Source organism: Haliaeetus albicilla, chromosome Z (genome assembly GCF_947461875.1).
Source record: "Haliaeetus albicilla chromosome Z, bHalAlb1.1, whole genome shotgun sequence".
NCBI lineage: Eukaryota > Metazoa > Chordata > Aves > Accipitriformes > Accipitridae > Haliaeetus > Haliaeetus albicilla.
The window spans coordinates 17,872,181-17,889,812 of NC_091516.1; the positions used below are offsets into that span (position 1 = coordinate 17,872,181).

The 17,632-nt window shown below is 38.6% G+C and overlaps 1 protein-coding gene across 1 annotated transcript in view; it reads left to right on the plus strand.

Annotated features, from left to right (window-relative positions):
- Positions 1-17,147, plus strand: part of SLC1A1 (solute carrier family 1 member 1) — a 56,725-nt gene extending 39,578 nt beyond the window's left edge. The window contains exons 6-12 of the mRNA XM_069775772.1: positions 1,683-1,790; positions 3,197-3,381; positions 5,436-5,543; positions 10,281-10,403; positions 10,932-11,126; positions 11,642-11,776; positions 14,994-17,147. Of these exons, the coding sequence (XP_069631873.1) occupies positions 1,683-1,790; positions 3,197-3,381; positions 5,436-5,543; positions 10,281-10,403; positions 10,932-11,126; positions 11,642-11,776; positions 14,994-15,240 (1,101 nt within the window). The 3' untranslated portion in view covers positions 15,241-17,147. The remainder of the gene's footprint in view (positions 1-1,682; positions 1,791-3,196; positions 3,382-5,435; positions 5,544-10,280; positions 10,404-10,931; positions 11,127-11,641; positions 11,777-14,993) is intronic.
- Positions 17,148-17,632: the final 485 nt, after the last annotated feature.

Here is a 17,632-nt window from a genome sequence, read left to right on the forward strand (position 1 = left end):
TTTTCATTGCAGACTAAAAATTACTCTTCTTTTATGTCCCGCAAAACTATGTCAGCTAAGAATTATTTCTGAGAAGTCCAGGGCTACTTAATCTCCCATAAAAATACTTTTTTTAATGTATCTTGGTTTCATTGCCATTGTGATAAACACTCTGTTATCAGCTATTAAGTCCTTGATGATCCCTTGCAAAAAGACACTGTTTAGGAGCTGGGTGCAGAAACCAAGCAGTGTGTAAGACAAGATTTTTCCTTTTGGGACAGGCAGAGGTAGAAGAACCATGTCGTGAGGATCTATTTCCTTGTTCTTAAAAACCCTCAGTGTCTGATGAAGTCCCCATAACTTAGCCCTCACCCCAATGTGTCTTGTGTCTAATGTCCATTGCCAGACCTGAAGATCCACCTTAAGGAAAAGGCAGCCAATTGGTAGAGTCTATGTGAGACATCTTTCAGAAAAAGTGAAATTTGCAAGATTAAAGAGGAAACTGCTGTTTATATATCAGATTTAATTCAGATTAACTCATCTTTATCTGTAAATACTGGGTTTTTCTGCTTCCTTTTTTTGTCTTCCCCAGCAGCTGCCGACCAGTTTATCTGAGCTTTGTATGTGAGGTAGTTAACCTTTCCTAGGAAGTGATGTTAACTGTCCTGCTGTGCACAGTACTGAACATATTTCCAGTTTATAAAATTTCTTCATGTAGTTTTTCTCATATGTTAATTACTGTCACCCGACACTAAGGGGACAGACAGGTTCTTTTAGGGATCCTTGGCAGAATGATGACAGCACTAAATCGTAGTTAAAATTAAAGCTTTATTTTCTTGATAGGATATTATCATTTGTATAGCACAGAATTTATAATCAGAATAGCACAGAATTTCTATAGGCAGAATCAGTGTAGTACAATTCTACAATAGCACCACTTAGCCTATGGTTTCTAATCGCCTGGACCCTCTGCAGATTGGGTCAAATCTTAATAGTTGGTTTGCTGTATCAATGTAACAATCATGATCTAGACTCAAAAAACTTATAAAAGAATATGAGTCACTCTCTCAGTCCTCAGAGGAAGCAGACGATGGTGGAGGTGTCCCTGGCCATCGGGGGGTCCCGGGTCTCACTGTCCGGCAGCAGCTCCGGTCCAAGTTGTCCCTTAGGATTTGTAACTGCTTGATTTTATGGACAGTGCTTTGGGTGCTGTTACGCTTTCCCTCTTCTGTGATGGGGTTGTCACCACTAGCTGGCTGGCCAGGTGCCTGGGAACTTCAAGGCCAGTATGGAGGGAAGTAGTCAGGCTGGTGCCCAGGAATTTTGAGGCTGGTAGGGAGGGGAAGAAGAAATCTGTTTGGTTCATCTGCTTCGTGCACAGGACCTTCAGGGACTCATAATAAGGGGATATATCTTATCACCAACAAGACTACACCAGGTCCACAGGGCATCCGAATGCCTGGGGTGCAGAATTCATAGCATATTATCTGTGAATCACTTGTTTGATCTACAGCATCTGAAGCACAGAACCGTGATGGCTCACATGAATTGAGAAATAACCTGTTCGTCTATGTTTGATACGTTCAAGTCAGCTTGGTTCATTTTTCCCTTATTTTTACTGGGCAAAGGCTATGCCTTTGTCCATTCTTCAGTTTCCTCATGTTTCTAAATAAGTTCTTCTATTTTTTAAAAAACTTTTCCAGTATAAAACCAAACGTGAGAAAGTTGAACCTACAACTGGCGTGGATAAAAATAGCTCCACATTTACAGAAGAACCTGTTACAACTGCTACGACAGCAGAGGCTTCAGAGGTGTGACCTTTATTGTTGTATTCCTTCATGATATATAAAGTGGGGAGAAAGAACATAGAATAAATTTGGTTTAGGTGATGTGGTTAGTGATTGAGAAAAGGAAGGAAATGGTACATAGATAGATTTTACCAAGGGCACAAAACTTAATAAGTAAATACTAGAGGTGATTATGAAGATCTTCAAGTAGGTTTAAGCACACCAGAGGACTCCACTGGTAATTAAGCAGTCCAAAGATAATGTGAGAAAATACTCCATTCATATACTCCATTAAATGTATATGCTAATGAACTGTCAATTTGCTGAGAAATTAGAGAAAACAGTCACTGTGGAAAGGCTAGATGTATATCAGCACAAGATGTATGAGCAGCAATGAGATAACTGTAAGCACTGCAGAAAGAAAGGAATGGAAAATCATAATTTTTTTTTTAATGGAAAGCAAAACATTGGTAGGCATTTGTTAATTAATAGTTTGTTACTCTGCAAAAAAATGTAAAGAGACAAAAGTGAAGAAGAGGTTTAACAAGCCTCTGATTAGAGGTCTGGAAAGCTTATGAGTGTTGGTGGTCTATAGAGCCTAGACTTACACTGGAGGAGAGGGAGAAAGGAATTTGCTAGAATATGAACACAGAACTGTGAACATTACTGAATCAATATGCATTTTATTATACTTCCAAATTTCATAGTATAGCTCTCATAGTAATGAGAGCATGGGAACATGAGCTATATGAAAAGACATAAATTAAACCTTGAAGCAGCATGTAGTGAAGAATTACACCCTTTCCTTCACATGTTCATACTGCACAAACACAGAGGAATGTGCGAATACCAATCTATTTAGTAAGATTTTTACATTATGTGCATCCAGTTCTGCTGTAAATTGTGCCATTTCACTGATTTCAGCTGAACAATAGATTTTAAACTTGGAGCAAAATTGGACACCATTGTCTCAGTTCTTATGCGACAGACTATTCATCTTAAATCCAGGCATAAACCCTCGAGTTCCTCAGAAATAACCACAAGGATTATACATCAGCTGTGTTTTGTTCTCCACTGTAGGGAGTATGTCTTGAGTATATTGAAGACATGACTGCAGATATATAGACCTTGCCATACTTTGTGTCAGAAGTCTATAGAAAGGGCAACATAAATTAAGGGGTGCTTTATCCCCTGCTAGGATTTGGTCAGATCCTTGCATAGCTTTAAAATACAAAGCTTTCAAAGACAATTTAGTTCTACCTTCACTCCTGAACTTGCCCACTTGGCACTGCCAGAAAGGGAATAGAATGACTGGGGAAGAGCTCCGTGTCTTTTCAAAGAAAGATCTAAATATGTTTTCATTTAGAAGTCTTTAAAGTAAATTCAGTGTTTTCAGATAGTAACTTCTTTCTCTTGAATCTCATCTGTAGAACAAAACCCAAGAATACAAAATCGTGGGCATGTATTCTGATGGCATCAATGTGCTGGGGTTGATCGTCTTTTGTCTTGTTTTTGGAATGGTTATTGGGAAAATGGGAGAGAAAGGACAAGTGCTGGTGGATTTTTTCAATGCACTGAACGAAGCTACAATGAGAATAGTTCAGATAATTATGTGGTAAGTCCAAGGACATATTGGCATTTTCTAACAACTTCTTTAAGTGGATTTTGTGATTTAAGAGGTAGGAGCAGACTCATGCTTCATGTTTGCTTTGTTATAGTGCTTTACAGCAAACAACTTTAAAAGAAAGGCTGGTAAAAATTTTCCTTTCTACAGAATTTGATCCTTTTGAGGAAACCGGAGACAGGGCTTCCACTTACTGTATACTAAAGAAACAGTCCTACTGGTACACAAGAAACCTGAGTTTTTCAGGCATTCTTGCTAGAAGTTTATATCAAACCAGTACAACTGCACTAGTGATTTGAGGACTGTAGAAGCATTAACACCCACATGCCCTTCTCAGTCTCGAACACTATTCCCTGATAGCCATTATGTTACGGGATAGCTGTCCTTGGAGCTAAGTTCCTTTAGAAATATAAATTAATATACAAGCCACAGCACAGAGCAAAATCCAAAATGGTATACAAAATACAACTTAGCATCATTTACCTTCTGCTAATAGGCTTTGTGAGACAATGTTCTCACAATATTCTCTTATAATATTCTCAGACAGGAAAAACAAATTAATAATGTAGCAACTCATCTGATAGTGTTTGGTTGGACTCCACAGCTGTTTTGTCCATGGAGATCACAATTACAGGATCAGGACTACAAGCACACACAATCCTTTCCAGAGTTTGATCCTGCATATGGAGCACCTTGTGCCATTTACTACAATACTCTGCTCATATCCATGTGTTCACACAAATAGTAGCTTATGAGATCTGTCCCTTCCATGGATTTTTCTTCCATCCCAGCACACTGAGATGCCTGTAAAACAGTAAACCTGTCCAAGGTTTAGTTACACACTTCTTGCTGCCTTTAAAGAAATGTAAATTAGTTTCTGCAGCTTGTCCTATACTAGGCAGCTGGTTCAGTCCCCAACTGAGTTACAGCCCCATGAAACAGGCTGCCTCACTCTGCAGCAAATTACCGCTAATGACACCTGAGAGTTAGCACATGCTACAAATACAGGATCTGACCCGTAAGCTGACTCTCCAGTGTCTTGTATGTGCCTGAAGCTGTGGCTACAGGCTCCCTGTGTTTCTACAGATGTGGGAGCGGTTGTCTTGAATAAGGTAAAGTTTGATGCTGGTAGTGTGAGGAATTAGTTCTGCTTTTACCCAGTTCAGGGCTCAGAAGGAACTAGGAGTCCTTGCTTTGGACAGGGACAAGGTACTATTTTATTTGTGACATAGCACTCACACATTTTATAAATTTATAATTTATATTTTCAAATAGATACATTTTATATTTTCACAAGTTTGTAAATTAATTTATACTACTCAAAGCTCTGAAGTGGCAACTTGTCTCTGTGACAGCCTGCTCTCTGGTACTAAAAGAAATGCAGTGGAGCTGGTGCTAGCATAAGTCCTGATTTTTGCCTTGAGTTTTCTGTAGGCAGTAGCCCATGCAGCTATTCGTGTCTGTAAGGCATGGCCTTGTGTAAATTTACTGGGGGATGAGGACCCCCCCATCAAGCAACACACTGATGACTGTGCTATCCCAAGATACTAAAATCACTCTTATTCTGTGCAGGAGGCCCACATGTAGCCCCCAGTGCTGCAAGGCAGCTGCTGTAAGCACAGGAGACCTTTCCCATCTGTGTGTGATTGCAGAATGCACAGATATTGGTCTCAGCCCTGCAGACTTCCACCACCAAGTAAGCTTATAGCTATGCATAAACATTTGCTGCAGTAGGGTAAAGCTCACACCCCTTCCCAACTTCTCTATATTCTGTGACACCAGATCATACAGCACTTGTTAGACTATGCATAGGGCTACATTTACTCTGATTTTCTAATCTTTTTTCATCACCTCTATTGCAGTCTTGTTGCAAGTGAATAAAGTTAGTTGTATAATAGAATATAAAAAAACCTTCAGTTGTGTAATAGAATGTAAAAAAAACCTTCCATCTGTTGTAAAAAATTATACTGTGCGAGAAATTATTCCGTTGTGAGCATGCCATATTTTCAGAATGCATTTTTAATTGCTTTATTTTTGCTTTCTAGGTATATGCCCATTGGTATCGTGTTTTTAATTGCTGGGAAGATAATAGAAGTTGAGGACTGGGAAATCTTTCGTAAACTGGGCCTTTATATGGCTACAGTACTAAGTGGGTATGTAATTTCTCAAAGATTAAATTAAACACTTGCAGTTTTTAGAGCTCAGTTGATTACAACTCAATTATCTACAACACCCAGCCTCTTCTAGGTCAGACACAAAAATTCTTGTCAGTGAAAATTATGTCAGGATGTGTGAGGATGTTTTGAATGCATGTTTTGCTGAATGCACATTTTTGTTTAAAAAGTCACTGCTTTGCATTTAAAAAAAAAAAAAGCAAAGGCTGTTCTTGTGTTTGTTGTTTCATCTTAGCTTGGTGCTGAAACAGGTAATATCATTGTACTTTTGAGAGTAGTAATGCTTCTGTTAGATACTAGAAGAAGTTGGAAAAGGGTGAGGTTGTGAGTTACATCTTATTGGGAGTTGCCAGCCTATTGAAAATACACAAGTATCTGGATTAAGTTGGGAACCTCCATGGGACCAGCTCCACTGCCCCGTACAAATGCATAGTAATTGCAGTGCATGATAAATGATGCCAAAGAGGAAACTGATCCCTTCCCACCACAGTGCAGAGCTGGCAGCTGACATCAAAAGAAGCCCTGGGAATTGCACTGTTTGTTAGTTACTCCTTTAAGGCGAAGGTAGCCGGTGAAGTGGCAAAAGCAGCAGTTGCTATCCGAATAACTTAGCCAAGCATCAAAACATTTTTTTCTATTCTTTTTCTAGACCCTTGGCTGTGTAGAACAGTCTGGGTGGAGGCAGTTACACCTGCACAATGTGGAGCCTTGCACATGTGGAGCCTTAGAAGGGCCAACTTAACTGCTCCAAGTCATATAGGTTATAAATATATCTCTGAAAGTATCCTACAAAGAACCCTTTTGATAGATAGATGGATTTTACAGTCCCAATAAGTTAAATGCATTTACATTTCTATTTCCAATTCAGTGAAGCATAACTTCTAGGCTGTCTTGGTTCATTGCCTTAGCATCCAGTCCTATAATTCCTTCAGTATGCTAAGGATTTATTCATGTTTTGTCTAGAGGCTAGATTCAGAGTTGTTCAAGAGCTTCCTTCCCACCACTTTATGCATATGCATGCTATTCCTCAAACATCATTCACACACTTTCTGATGAGCAAGCAGAGAGAAGGGTAATATATTAGTCTTGAATGCAAACTTCTCTATAAATAGTCCAGAAGGATCTCTTTTTTCTGCATTAATCTTTGCTAGATAATCATATTTATTTCAGAGTTGTTTTGGTTTATGCATAAGCCAGTATGTTTGGACTAGCTGTTCAAAAATCATTTGAGATATAATGACTTTCTAAGTAAAAATTACAGCTCCAGAAATAGCACTGAATCATGACTTTTGCAAATGTTACAGAGATGAGTGCAAGTTATGTTTGTTTAATGCATAATGCAGTTTTTTGTGAGTTTCCATTTAGAACTGGAAAAGAAATCAAATTTTTAAAGGATGCAAAAGTTGGTGTTTACCAAGAGACTATAAATCAAGAGACTAATATTTTCTATATAAATTATAAATGAGACCATGACCACAGGTTAGGTAGAAGTCATTTATAGAATGACACTATCATTTCTGCAGGTTTTCTATGTTATTAACTCCAATTAACTCAGAGGAAGAATATGTTGGATGGATTGTTACTGCCCTTTGATTTCCATTTTAGATCAGATAGCAAGTTTTACAGTTTTAGATCTGATAGCAAGTTTTATAACTCTTTACCTATTAATGGTTACTATTTGCACTGTGACAGGGCTTATCTTCCTTAAGATGTGTGTGAAGACACAGTGCCTTCTCCAGAGAACTTTGATTGCAGAGTAAACTACCATCATATATAGTCTCCTGTTTAGGTGGTAACCATGAGCTTGACAGGCACAACAATTTTAAGTAGGTTCCCAGGTGCCATCAAAAAGATGGTATATAGTAAGGGTGCCTACTTTTACATCCCTGGAGATAAAAAGTCTCTTTTCCACTGTACTCCCTTGCACATGCCACAGTTTTCCCTGATGGGTGCTAGGGTAGATCTCTGCAGCTTTCTGTCTCTTATGGGATGGCCTACAGTGGGTGATGCTCAGGGTATTGTGGAGAAGGGCTAACAGCAGCACGTTCTCTAAAAACTGACCATCAGGGAGAGCATGTTGTAATCAGATCACAGAAGCAAAGATGACGATGTACACACAAGGCCATAGGCTGCAGGGAAAAGGTGCTTGTTCTGCGTTTTCCAGCCTGCGAGAATACCCTTTTTCTCACCTCTTGGCAAACAGGAGAAGTTGTGCTCTTTCTTTGTCTTTGTTTCTTAAACACTGCTATTCCCACCATATTTTTGGGTTTCATCCTTATTTGCTTGACCTTGTCTGTTTACAGTGTGTTCTGTTCATCAGCATCTTCTATAGCTGTCTATCATCCTCCTCTTAAGCTTCATCCTGAGAATTACAAGTTATCTTAAACACGTTTCCTGTATTCCGTATCAGGAAAAATGTGCAAGAGAATGAGGGCTGGTGTGTCTTATCCTCCTCTTCCTTTCTTTTACCTTCCCTTTCCAGCCTATCTTCTCTCTCACCTTCTTGCCAGCTTTATTATTCATGACCTTTTACATTCTCAGCCCTACCAGCTCTCACCCACCATTGTCTGCAACACTTCTCAGTCTTTATGTCTCATTCAGGTCACCGTGAGGGAACAGACTTCCCCCAGTGCCTCTGCTCTGGCCACTAAATATCTTCACCCTCTCACTTGTAATGGCTGCCGTGTCCAGATGAGGACATGTTAGCAGTCACAGAGGAGGAGAATCAAAGTAGGAGGCATAGTGCAAGTGTCAGAGGACTCAGAGTCTGAGGTGGAAAAAAAAAAGAAGCTGCAGCAAGCAGAGTCTCCCTTGCCTATGCCTTTGTCTCTTCTGAAAGCAGCAAGGCAACTGCATCTCTGGACGCTATAAGGGATTCCAGTTTGGAATTCTGAGGGACAAGAGTCTTCCTATGTTAAAATTGAATGCTATTAGAATTTCTCTTTTCAGTTGCTGATTACGATTTTTGGTATAAAAAATTTCGGCAGCTTGCTGTGAGTTGCATTTCATGCATGAAAATATATATTACTTCAAATTTGTTTCATGAAAATCAGTAGTAGCAAAGCAGGTATGCACAAATACTTTATTTTGGATAATGCCATGTTCATGATGCCACTAAAAAAAAGTGCAGATCTAAATTTTTCAAAATAGCTATTTGGAAGTCAGTATGCTTCTAGACACAGACATACTTGAAATGTTTGCTCTCGTCAACATTTTGTTAAGAGACCCAACAACACGCATACCACTTTATTTTTCTTTCTATATGTTCTGAAGAATTCAGTTTGTTCTCAGGCACTGTTGTATAAATTATTAGGTTTCTTTCTAGAGTTCTGTACAAAATTTTATCAATACACGTTGCATGCTGTTATTTACATTCCACTAAATAAATCATTTGTTCACATACAGAATGAAAACTTTATGCGTGTTGTTTTTAAAAAGGTAATTTTTCCAAGGAAACAAATAGTTAGGTTTTATGGGTGATCTTTAGTGCTGTTGTGGATTTCTGTACTGTGGCTACTGCTCTCTTAATTGCCTATTTTTGGCAGAACAAATGGTACCATGATTTATGGCTATCTTTATCAGCTACTCTGAAATCACAAAGCACTATTAAAATGCAGTGCCATTCAGAAGAACATCTTGTGAGGACAGAGTAAAAATCCCAAGGTTATACATGACAACAGTTCTGGGCTTTATGTTTCCAGGCTATGATGATTCACAGGAAGGTGATGTTGCTACAGCTGCTTGCAACCTTGGAACATAGGAAATATTTCACATACCCGTCACATATATTTCATTTCAAATATACTCACAGCAGGCTGTTTACCTCTAATCTTAATGCCCACAAAGCTCTGCATTCATATACATTCAGGATTAATGCACAATGTTCAAAATTAATGCACAAGTTGAAGGAGGAATTTGTCCCTGAGACCCACCCAAATATCCAGGTAAATACACCTAAGCAGCTGAAGTCAAGAGGACAATTCGATCTTTTGCATGTCAACACACTTAATTTTAAAAATTAACAGTTTCAAAAGACAGTATTTCAGCATCTTACAACATTAAAGATGGCGAGACTACACATATCTCATGTGTACGATCTGAAATACCTCACTACATTTTAATTGTAGACCTAAGCTTACAGAGTTTTCCACAAAGTAAGTGCGGATTTTTTTATAGGATCATGTTTGAAGTTTCTGCAGAAAGATGTGGACTTCATGTTTCCCTGACTGGGAACCATATTTACCTTTAATTCCAAAATGTGTTCTATAATAAAGGCAGATAAACTTAGAAAAATCATTTTGTTTTTCTGATTTGTCTGTAGTCTGCATTGTAAGGATTTGGCAGGAGAGTGGAGTGTTTTAGCATTATTTCAAATCGCCCTCTGCATATCAGTTTAAATACTATTTATTACTTTAGTTTTCTCATCTTCATCAGTTTAAAATTATTTCCAATATATTAGTTAATTCTTGTTGTACTTTGGAAAGAGAGACAATTAATAATTTCTCTCTCCCTTCCAAAAGAAAGTGTAGAACAGCATTAGTCTGTGTTTTGTTTAAGATTGTATACTCTAAATTGTGAACATGGGTGTCACTAAAGTCACCTTTAGTGTTTCATAAGCGTATGTGAGGACAGAACTAGATACCTATTATCACTGTCTTATTAAAACAAGACAATGAGATGGATCCATTTGTTTAACTAGAGCATTCTATTTTGCAGACTTGCAATCCATTCCACTATAATTCTGCCACTGATCTACTTAATAATAGTAAGGAAAAATCCTTTTCGGTTTGCCATGGGTATGGCACAGGCACTTCTGACAGCCCTTATGATTTCTTCCAGGTAAACAAAAGAAAAATTTATTTTCTGTAATGTTCTTAGTAGTAATTGCATTGTTTGCACTCTGATTTTATTGCTACTTTGTTACATACCCTGATTTCACCTGTACAATTCTCAATCATCTGGAGGTTGAAATATTATTTTCATCATTACTTCTGTAGTACCCAGAGGGGCACTATAGATTGTGCTGGCCTTACACCAAATGAGAGCCTGCCTCTCCCAGGAGGAGACAGTTCTTTGCCGTTCAGTTCATTAGTCACAGACTTGCTAAAGTTTAAGCTGTTGCGCTGTTTCTGTGACTGTGTACGTCATGACGGTTTTACTATGTTATTTTGAGGATAACTAAGACTTTGTTATTTCTTCCTGTAATTAGAAGAGATAACAAAAGTTACTTTGCTTTTTCATGGTGCACGCTTCCTGCCTGCCTTAGATCCTAAGTCTTAGAGCAGATCAGGCTCTGAGGAAAAGGAAAGATAAGGGAAACGATATGCTGTTGCCTGTGCTTACTTTATGTGTTTATCTGTGTGCCAGTTCAGCAACTTTGCCTGTCACCTTCCGCTGTGCGGAAGAAAAAAACTTCATCGACAAAAGAATTACCAGGTTCGTTCTTCCAGTTGGAGCTACCATCAACATGGATGGCACAGCTCTTTACGAAGCAGTAGCAGCTGTATTTATTGCACAATTGAATGACTTAGAACTGGATATTGGCCAAATAGTTACCATCAGGTAAGACTAAAGCCATCACATGCATTTTGTTGGAAATGGTTTTTTTTAATGAATGGTACATTAACTTTGGTTACCCCATGGGAAAGTTGAAACTATCATTCACAGCACAGGAAGTAATGTTCTCACTGCTTGGTCCGAGGCCTTGCCTGTGCAACCTGATGAGGAAGTGGGATGGGCCAGGACATGCAGCTGGTATACAGCATCGTTCTGGAAATTGCCATTATTCTTCCACTGCAAACACTTGCAAACCCAACTCAGCCTCTATCTCTGATCAGTCCAGTTTGCTTGTTAGTCATGCATTGCCTGTTACTCTGCAGTGTAATCATAACAGTATCTGTACTTGACTTGTCCCATAAACTTGTCACCAGACTTTGAGTTGATATTGTTCAGGAGGAAAACTGGAACATTTGGGCTTGCTTCTTGCAGTGAAGTAAGCCTATTTGTGCCAGAAAAATAGATTTTCTGTGAGCAACATGTATTCTGAATGCCTTTTCTGGGCTTTATGTGGGATTTAGTGTCACAGCTACAGCAGCCAGCATTGGGGCTGCAGGTGTCCCCCAAGCCGGACTCGTCACCATGGTGATTGTACTGAGCGCTGTTGGCCTGCCTGCTGAGGATGTTACTCTGATCATTGCAGTTGACTGGCTTCTGTAAGTTTAAGGCATTCAATAAATATTTTTCTTTTTTTTTAATGTTTACATAAGTTGTGTGGGATCATCTGGGTCTGAGAAAGAAAGCAACAAAATCATTTAGGACTGTTGCAGGAATTGGAGAAAGATTCTTCTTATGGCCAGGTTTATTCAATATAGAGTTGAATGCAGTAGCGGCTTTAATTCTGAAAGAAGTCCCACTGCATGGGATGGCATTGAATAATCTCACATCCAGAAGTGCTGTCAACCTTAAAATAGTGGCCACAGCATTAATAAATCATGACCATAATACTCGGGAAAACAAATTTGACAGTACCTAGGAGTGCCTCTGGAGTGTCAACTGCCACCATGTTATGCTAAATTTGTACGCTATTCATAAAAATGAAATGTAGCCACAAGCTGGTTTCCACAAAGCACATAAAATCGATACACTGGTGAATAGGTAGTGGAGCACAACATGAACTAAGAAAAGCTGGTTCTGGACGCCACATGCACACGTGGCAGGCTGTACAGGGGTCTGTGCTGCCAGCATTACTTTGCTAGGGCTTTTCTTCACTAAGAGTTTTTTAAAGACCCAGCCCCTTAATCAACAAGCACACACATGCAAGCTCAGAAAGCATTCCTTGTGCCTGATCCCAACCATCTCACCTCAGAGCACATCAAAATCCCTCAGTCCCATTAAGCAGCTCTCTCTGGAGAAAAGCATTTTCACCAGAAATCTTTTCTGTTCAACTTACACAGAGATGTTTCTCTGCTACTTTTGCAAAAGCCCAGACAATCACGGAGTGTATTCTAGAGTTCAGAAGGACATCAGTATTCAGTTTTGTCCCATGATTCACAGAGAGAGTAACAGGATTCACAACTTAAGGAGTATAGCTTTAGTTGTAATACAGCTTTTTTGTCTCCTAAACTGTGAGCTTTAGTGCTCAGACCAAGGTCTTGTTCACCTGCAGCAACTCAGCATGGATGGTAATTCATTAGTATCAGTGAAGAGATCTTAATCATTTCATAGTCTCTGCATGTCTTCTTCTTAGGCTCATATTTACACTCAAGGTAAATGCATTCCTGTTCCTCCCCCACCCTTCCCAATCATTTTCTTGAAGGATATCTGGCAGCAATCTATGTATTTCACAGATATATATATAATTTATTTGATTATATAACTCAATTTTGCAAGCTGTAGACAGATATGCCAATCTCCAGAAAATCAGGGCTGTTCAATGGATCTAAGAATGAATTCAATTTCTGTATAAGCATTAATTGCTCCAAACAAAACAGCTCCAGTACGTTCTCCCCATCAGCTGTCTGCAACAGGGTCTAATAGGTTTGTTTGCTATGTTCCACAATAATTTCGTTTTCTCCAGCTCTCTTCTTTGCCCAGTTGGCATTTAATTTCGCTAAGAATGGGGAAGATCAGTACAAACTGCTGGCTCAGAGCAGGTATCTGAAGAAGAGTGTAAGAACAGAACAAAAGTATATTGGTTCTTTTCCCAAAGTACTTTCCTAGCCTTCTGCAAATTGCACCTCACAGAATTCCTGAGCTAGAGGTGGGTTTTGTTTTAACAGTTCTCAAGAGATTTCTTCTTCTTCCATGAATGCCTCACTGCTTTTGGGACCCATATAAACTTTTAGATTTCCACAAGTCCTGTGGAGAGGCATTCCACAACCTAACAATGTGTAGCACAGAGACATATTTAATTTTGTTTGTTTTAATCTATGTCCTAATCATTTTATTTGATGCCCTCTCTTTTAGGGGAGTGAGAGAGAGAAAGGGAACAGTAATTCCCTATTTCTCATAGAAATCATAGTTTTACAAATCTGATCTCATCTCCACTTTGAAAGTCCACAATTTATATGATTCTTAGGCACAGTACAAATACATGGAAGCTAGCTTTTCCACCATGAAACAGACAAAGAATTCAAGCTGTTTCTGATTCTAATTGAGATATTTTTCAGATTAAAGTGTCTTGGTGTGTAAAGCAAATTAAAGATTAATTTCATGTACCAGGGATCATTGCCAGTGCATTTTGCACCTCAGCAGATGGAATGCACATCATGATGCCATGTAGATTATTAACACTTTCGCCTTTTGTACTTATTGCCTAATATGTATTATTTTGCAACCTGCTACTAGTGGCTCATTAACAATCCTCTAGTTAATTCTGAACTTACCAAGGTTTTATTACATAGGCTTGAGGAGTACTTCCATGTTTTTAAAGAAGAATAGAAAAATTTTGAGAATAGAATCAAAGTATTATGAACATGGAGAATACATGGGCACTTTTTAGCACTGGAGATCAGCAGTTGTAGTTGAAGAATATGTATATAAGACATGCTCATTTACTTCACTTTTGGTTTTGCAGTCCCTTCTATTTGTGAGTATATCCACCTCAACATCTCTCCACAGGCAGAGCAACTCATTCTGCCACAAAGCCCTTGCAGTGCTGGGTAGCTGAAAAGAAAAACAGGGAAGCATGACTTTCCACTGTCCCTACCTTACTCCCACACCAATTTTCAAACTTTGCTATATTGCTTGGTTTTGTTGCTCCTCTGACAAGTAGTGGCAAATTTTTAAGGCCTACAAGTCACATTTCTGTTGGAAGAAAAATCAACAGTACAGAAGTATCATATTCCTCTAAGTGACTTGTTCAATGTGATTTCATACTTCAGTCCATTAACAATGAGAAGCTAACAGAAGATAGCCTTTCCCATTTCCAGGGTTTGGGCCAGAATACTGAAGATACTGGGCTGGGCAGGCTTCTGGCTGAGGAAATGACTGTTAGAAAGACAAAAGGCACAATGCAGACTTTTATGCTGCACCCCATAGTCTCTCCGCCCAACAAAAGCAGTCTCATCACAAAGAGAACAAGCTGTGTAGCATACTTCAGGGCCTGAGAAGTGATCCCTACAACATTTTTTTAAGGCTATGCAGAGCAGTGTGATTACTGCTTTAACAGACTAGTGATGTGACTTGCAGTTTTGCACACCCTGTACAAATTAATTTGTTATGAAAGTGACTCCAGGTTTCTTCAAATACATGTGGGGAAAATTCTATTTCTTGTTCTACATGATTTTTTTCTTTTAATTGGAGAATTACACCAAATCTACACTGGGGAAAAAAACAGCTCTGCGTTTGCTGGAGTAGCTTACTTTTTACTAAAGGATTTTCTAAGTAACTTACAGAGTGGTTTGTCTAACAACATTTTTTATTCCATAGGGATCGATTCAGAACAATGGTGAATGTCTTGGGAGATGCCTTTGGTACAGGGATAGTGGAGAAGCTCTCTAAAAAGGAGCTGGAGCAGATGGATGTCACCTCTGAAGTCAACATAGTCAATCCTTTTGCCTTGGAAACAACAATACTTGATAATGATGAAACAGAGACCAAGAAATCGTACATCAATGGAGGCTTTGCTGTGGATAAGTCTGACACCATATCCTTCACGCAGACATCTCAGTTCTAAAGCCAGTAGCTTTCAGGTAGAACAGGAACACTAAAGGACATGGCCATATGCAATATCTCAAAAAGCTTAAAGGATAATTGAGAATGAATTGCATCTCACATGCATTTGATTTATTACACAGACTCTGATTCTCCTTACCAGTTCTGCCCCCTTCTCATAACCTCTCCCAACAATTGGAACTCACCACTTTTAGTCCTTGCTGATAAGTTGAAGAAAAAGACAGTTGTAAAATACTTTTTTTTTTTTTTTTTTTAAAAGAATATACACTATTGCTGAGGCTATCAATTGCCTCTTTGGAATCAGCATGCTCATAAATGGGTATCTTCACTGGAACAGCCAAACATGTTTTACTCAGGAGTAGCACAGCAGTTCACATCTTATCCACATTACAAAGCACCTGTATGAAATCCCTTTTAACATCCTTGCCTTCTGAACAGATTGCACTGTACTTGACACCTACTGTAACTTGATCATGTGCCAAAATACTCATTTCTGCAGCTGAGAGGATACCACTTGGGTGATTCAGGAATGAAGAGACCAGAAAGGCCTTGTAATAAGTGTTTTACTGTGAACAGGGTTTCATTGTTCTTTAATTGTGAAATAAATGGGCATGCAAGGATTTCCAGTGTTTATGTAGCTAGGTTTCCCCATGCCTTTCACATGAATGCCAGCTGCTGCGATTGGCCTTCAGATGTGATGTAGATTGTTGTGGGTTTGCTCTTCTGGCATTCGAAGAGTTGTTGTAAAGTGATGCTTCACTGATTTAGGTCCACTTTGATGGCCTCCTAGTACTTCTCCATCAGAAGCAGAAATAAGTCCATTTACTGTTGTTCACCTTTGACTCTAACCAAATATTAATCAGCCCAAAAGTAGGCAGAGGTCATGAAGATGAAAATAGACGATATAGCAATGCATAGTGCAAATTCTAAACCTTTCCTCCTTGGAGTAAAAACAGGTATAATATCAAGAATATAGGAAGCATACCTTTTTCTACAATGAAGCCACTGTCACTACACTTTTTACACAGACTGGTTGGTTTTTTGCTCCTTGGTTTAGTTTGCCAGTTGAACATGCAAGTTTGTAGCTGCAACGCTACTACAGTGCCAACGTGTCAGCTAAACTGTATCTTATGAAGCATTTCTGGACCCAGAAAGTCATGTCTTCAGGTGGCTTGCTATAGGATAAGAAGCACCAAGAACTTCCTTGTAAGAAATCTCCATTTTCTATAACATTTTGTACAAGATTTCCGTGGTGCAGAAATCACTCTCTCAAGGGAGGAGTTGCTGTAACAAATTTTTTTTGCCTTGCACATTGAAGTTGATAGCCATTTTCTATGTAAAGTAAACTGAAATTCATATACAGTTCTTTGTTTGTAAATAAGCTTGTGGTAAACCTAAAATTGCACTCATGCTAACAAAAAACCCTTCAAGTTTCTGCAGTGTTATATACTCGATTAAATCCTACACTTTTGTATTTAAATAAACCAGAAGCGTGCCAAAGAGGACTGATTAAGAGAAGAAGAAAATATTTACTGTAGGTTTTGATAAATTGCACCTTAAGTCAACAAGTCAGTGAGACATAATACTGTATTTAAATTAAACATTGTAAACTGTATGGAAGTGTTAATCTAAGTATTGGTATGTTTATACAAAATAAAGAAAATGCACAGATTGAGTAAATCAATCTTTTACCTGTGCAGAAATAGTATGAGATAAGTCTTTATTCGTACAGCTTTGCTTATGGGAGGGAAAAAAACACCAGTTTCCACAACTAGCCTATAATCTATGCTTTGTCTTTTCTTTGCTTTAAGTCACCCTTTTATGATCATCCCACTATGTAGTCAGCCTGTTATGATGTACTGTGAACAGTGTTCCTAATGTGTTCTAAATAAATAATTTCTCTCTTTACTCTTGTGTTAGCCTACCATCCTATCCTCACTGTAGAATATTCAGTTCCTTCAGCTATAGCAAGAAAAACAAAAACAGTTGAATTTAGGATTTATGTTATCTTCAGTAGTGGCTCAGCTGTAGCTTTGGCAAGAATTGCTGTCTTCTTCCAATCAAATAAATGCTTAAGAGCACAGTGCTGAGATTGCAAGAACATGCTCTAACTATGGATGATCTGCGTTGGGAGTATACTGTTAAAAACACACTAAGCAGGGGATTATTTATTATTTATTTATATGGATCAGATTCAACTAAGCAGGGGTTGATGATGCTATTTTGCCATCTATTCACCACCAAGAGACCAAACCATATATGAAAATATTGTTAAGTCCAAGGATGCTTTTCCTGACATAGTATTCTGAGTATGTACCCTCTATATATGTGGAAACATCCTGCATGGGCAATGCATCCTCTTCTTATAGCCTCCTGGTGTGGAAGCTTTGGGG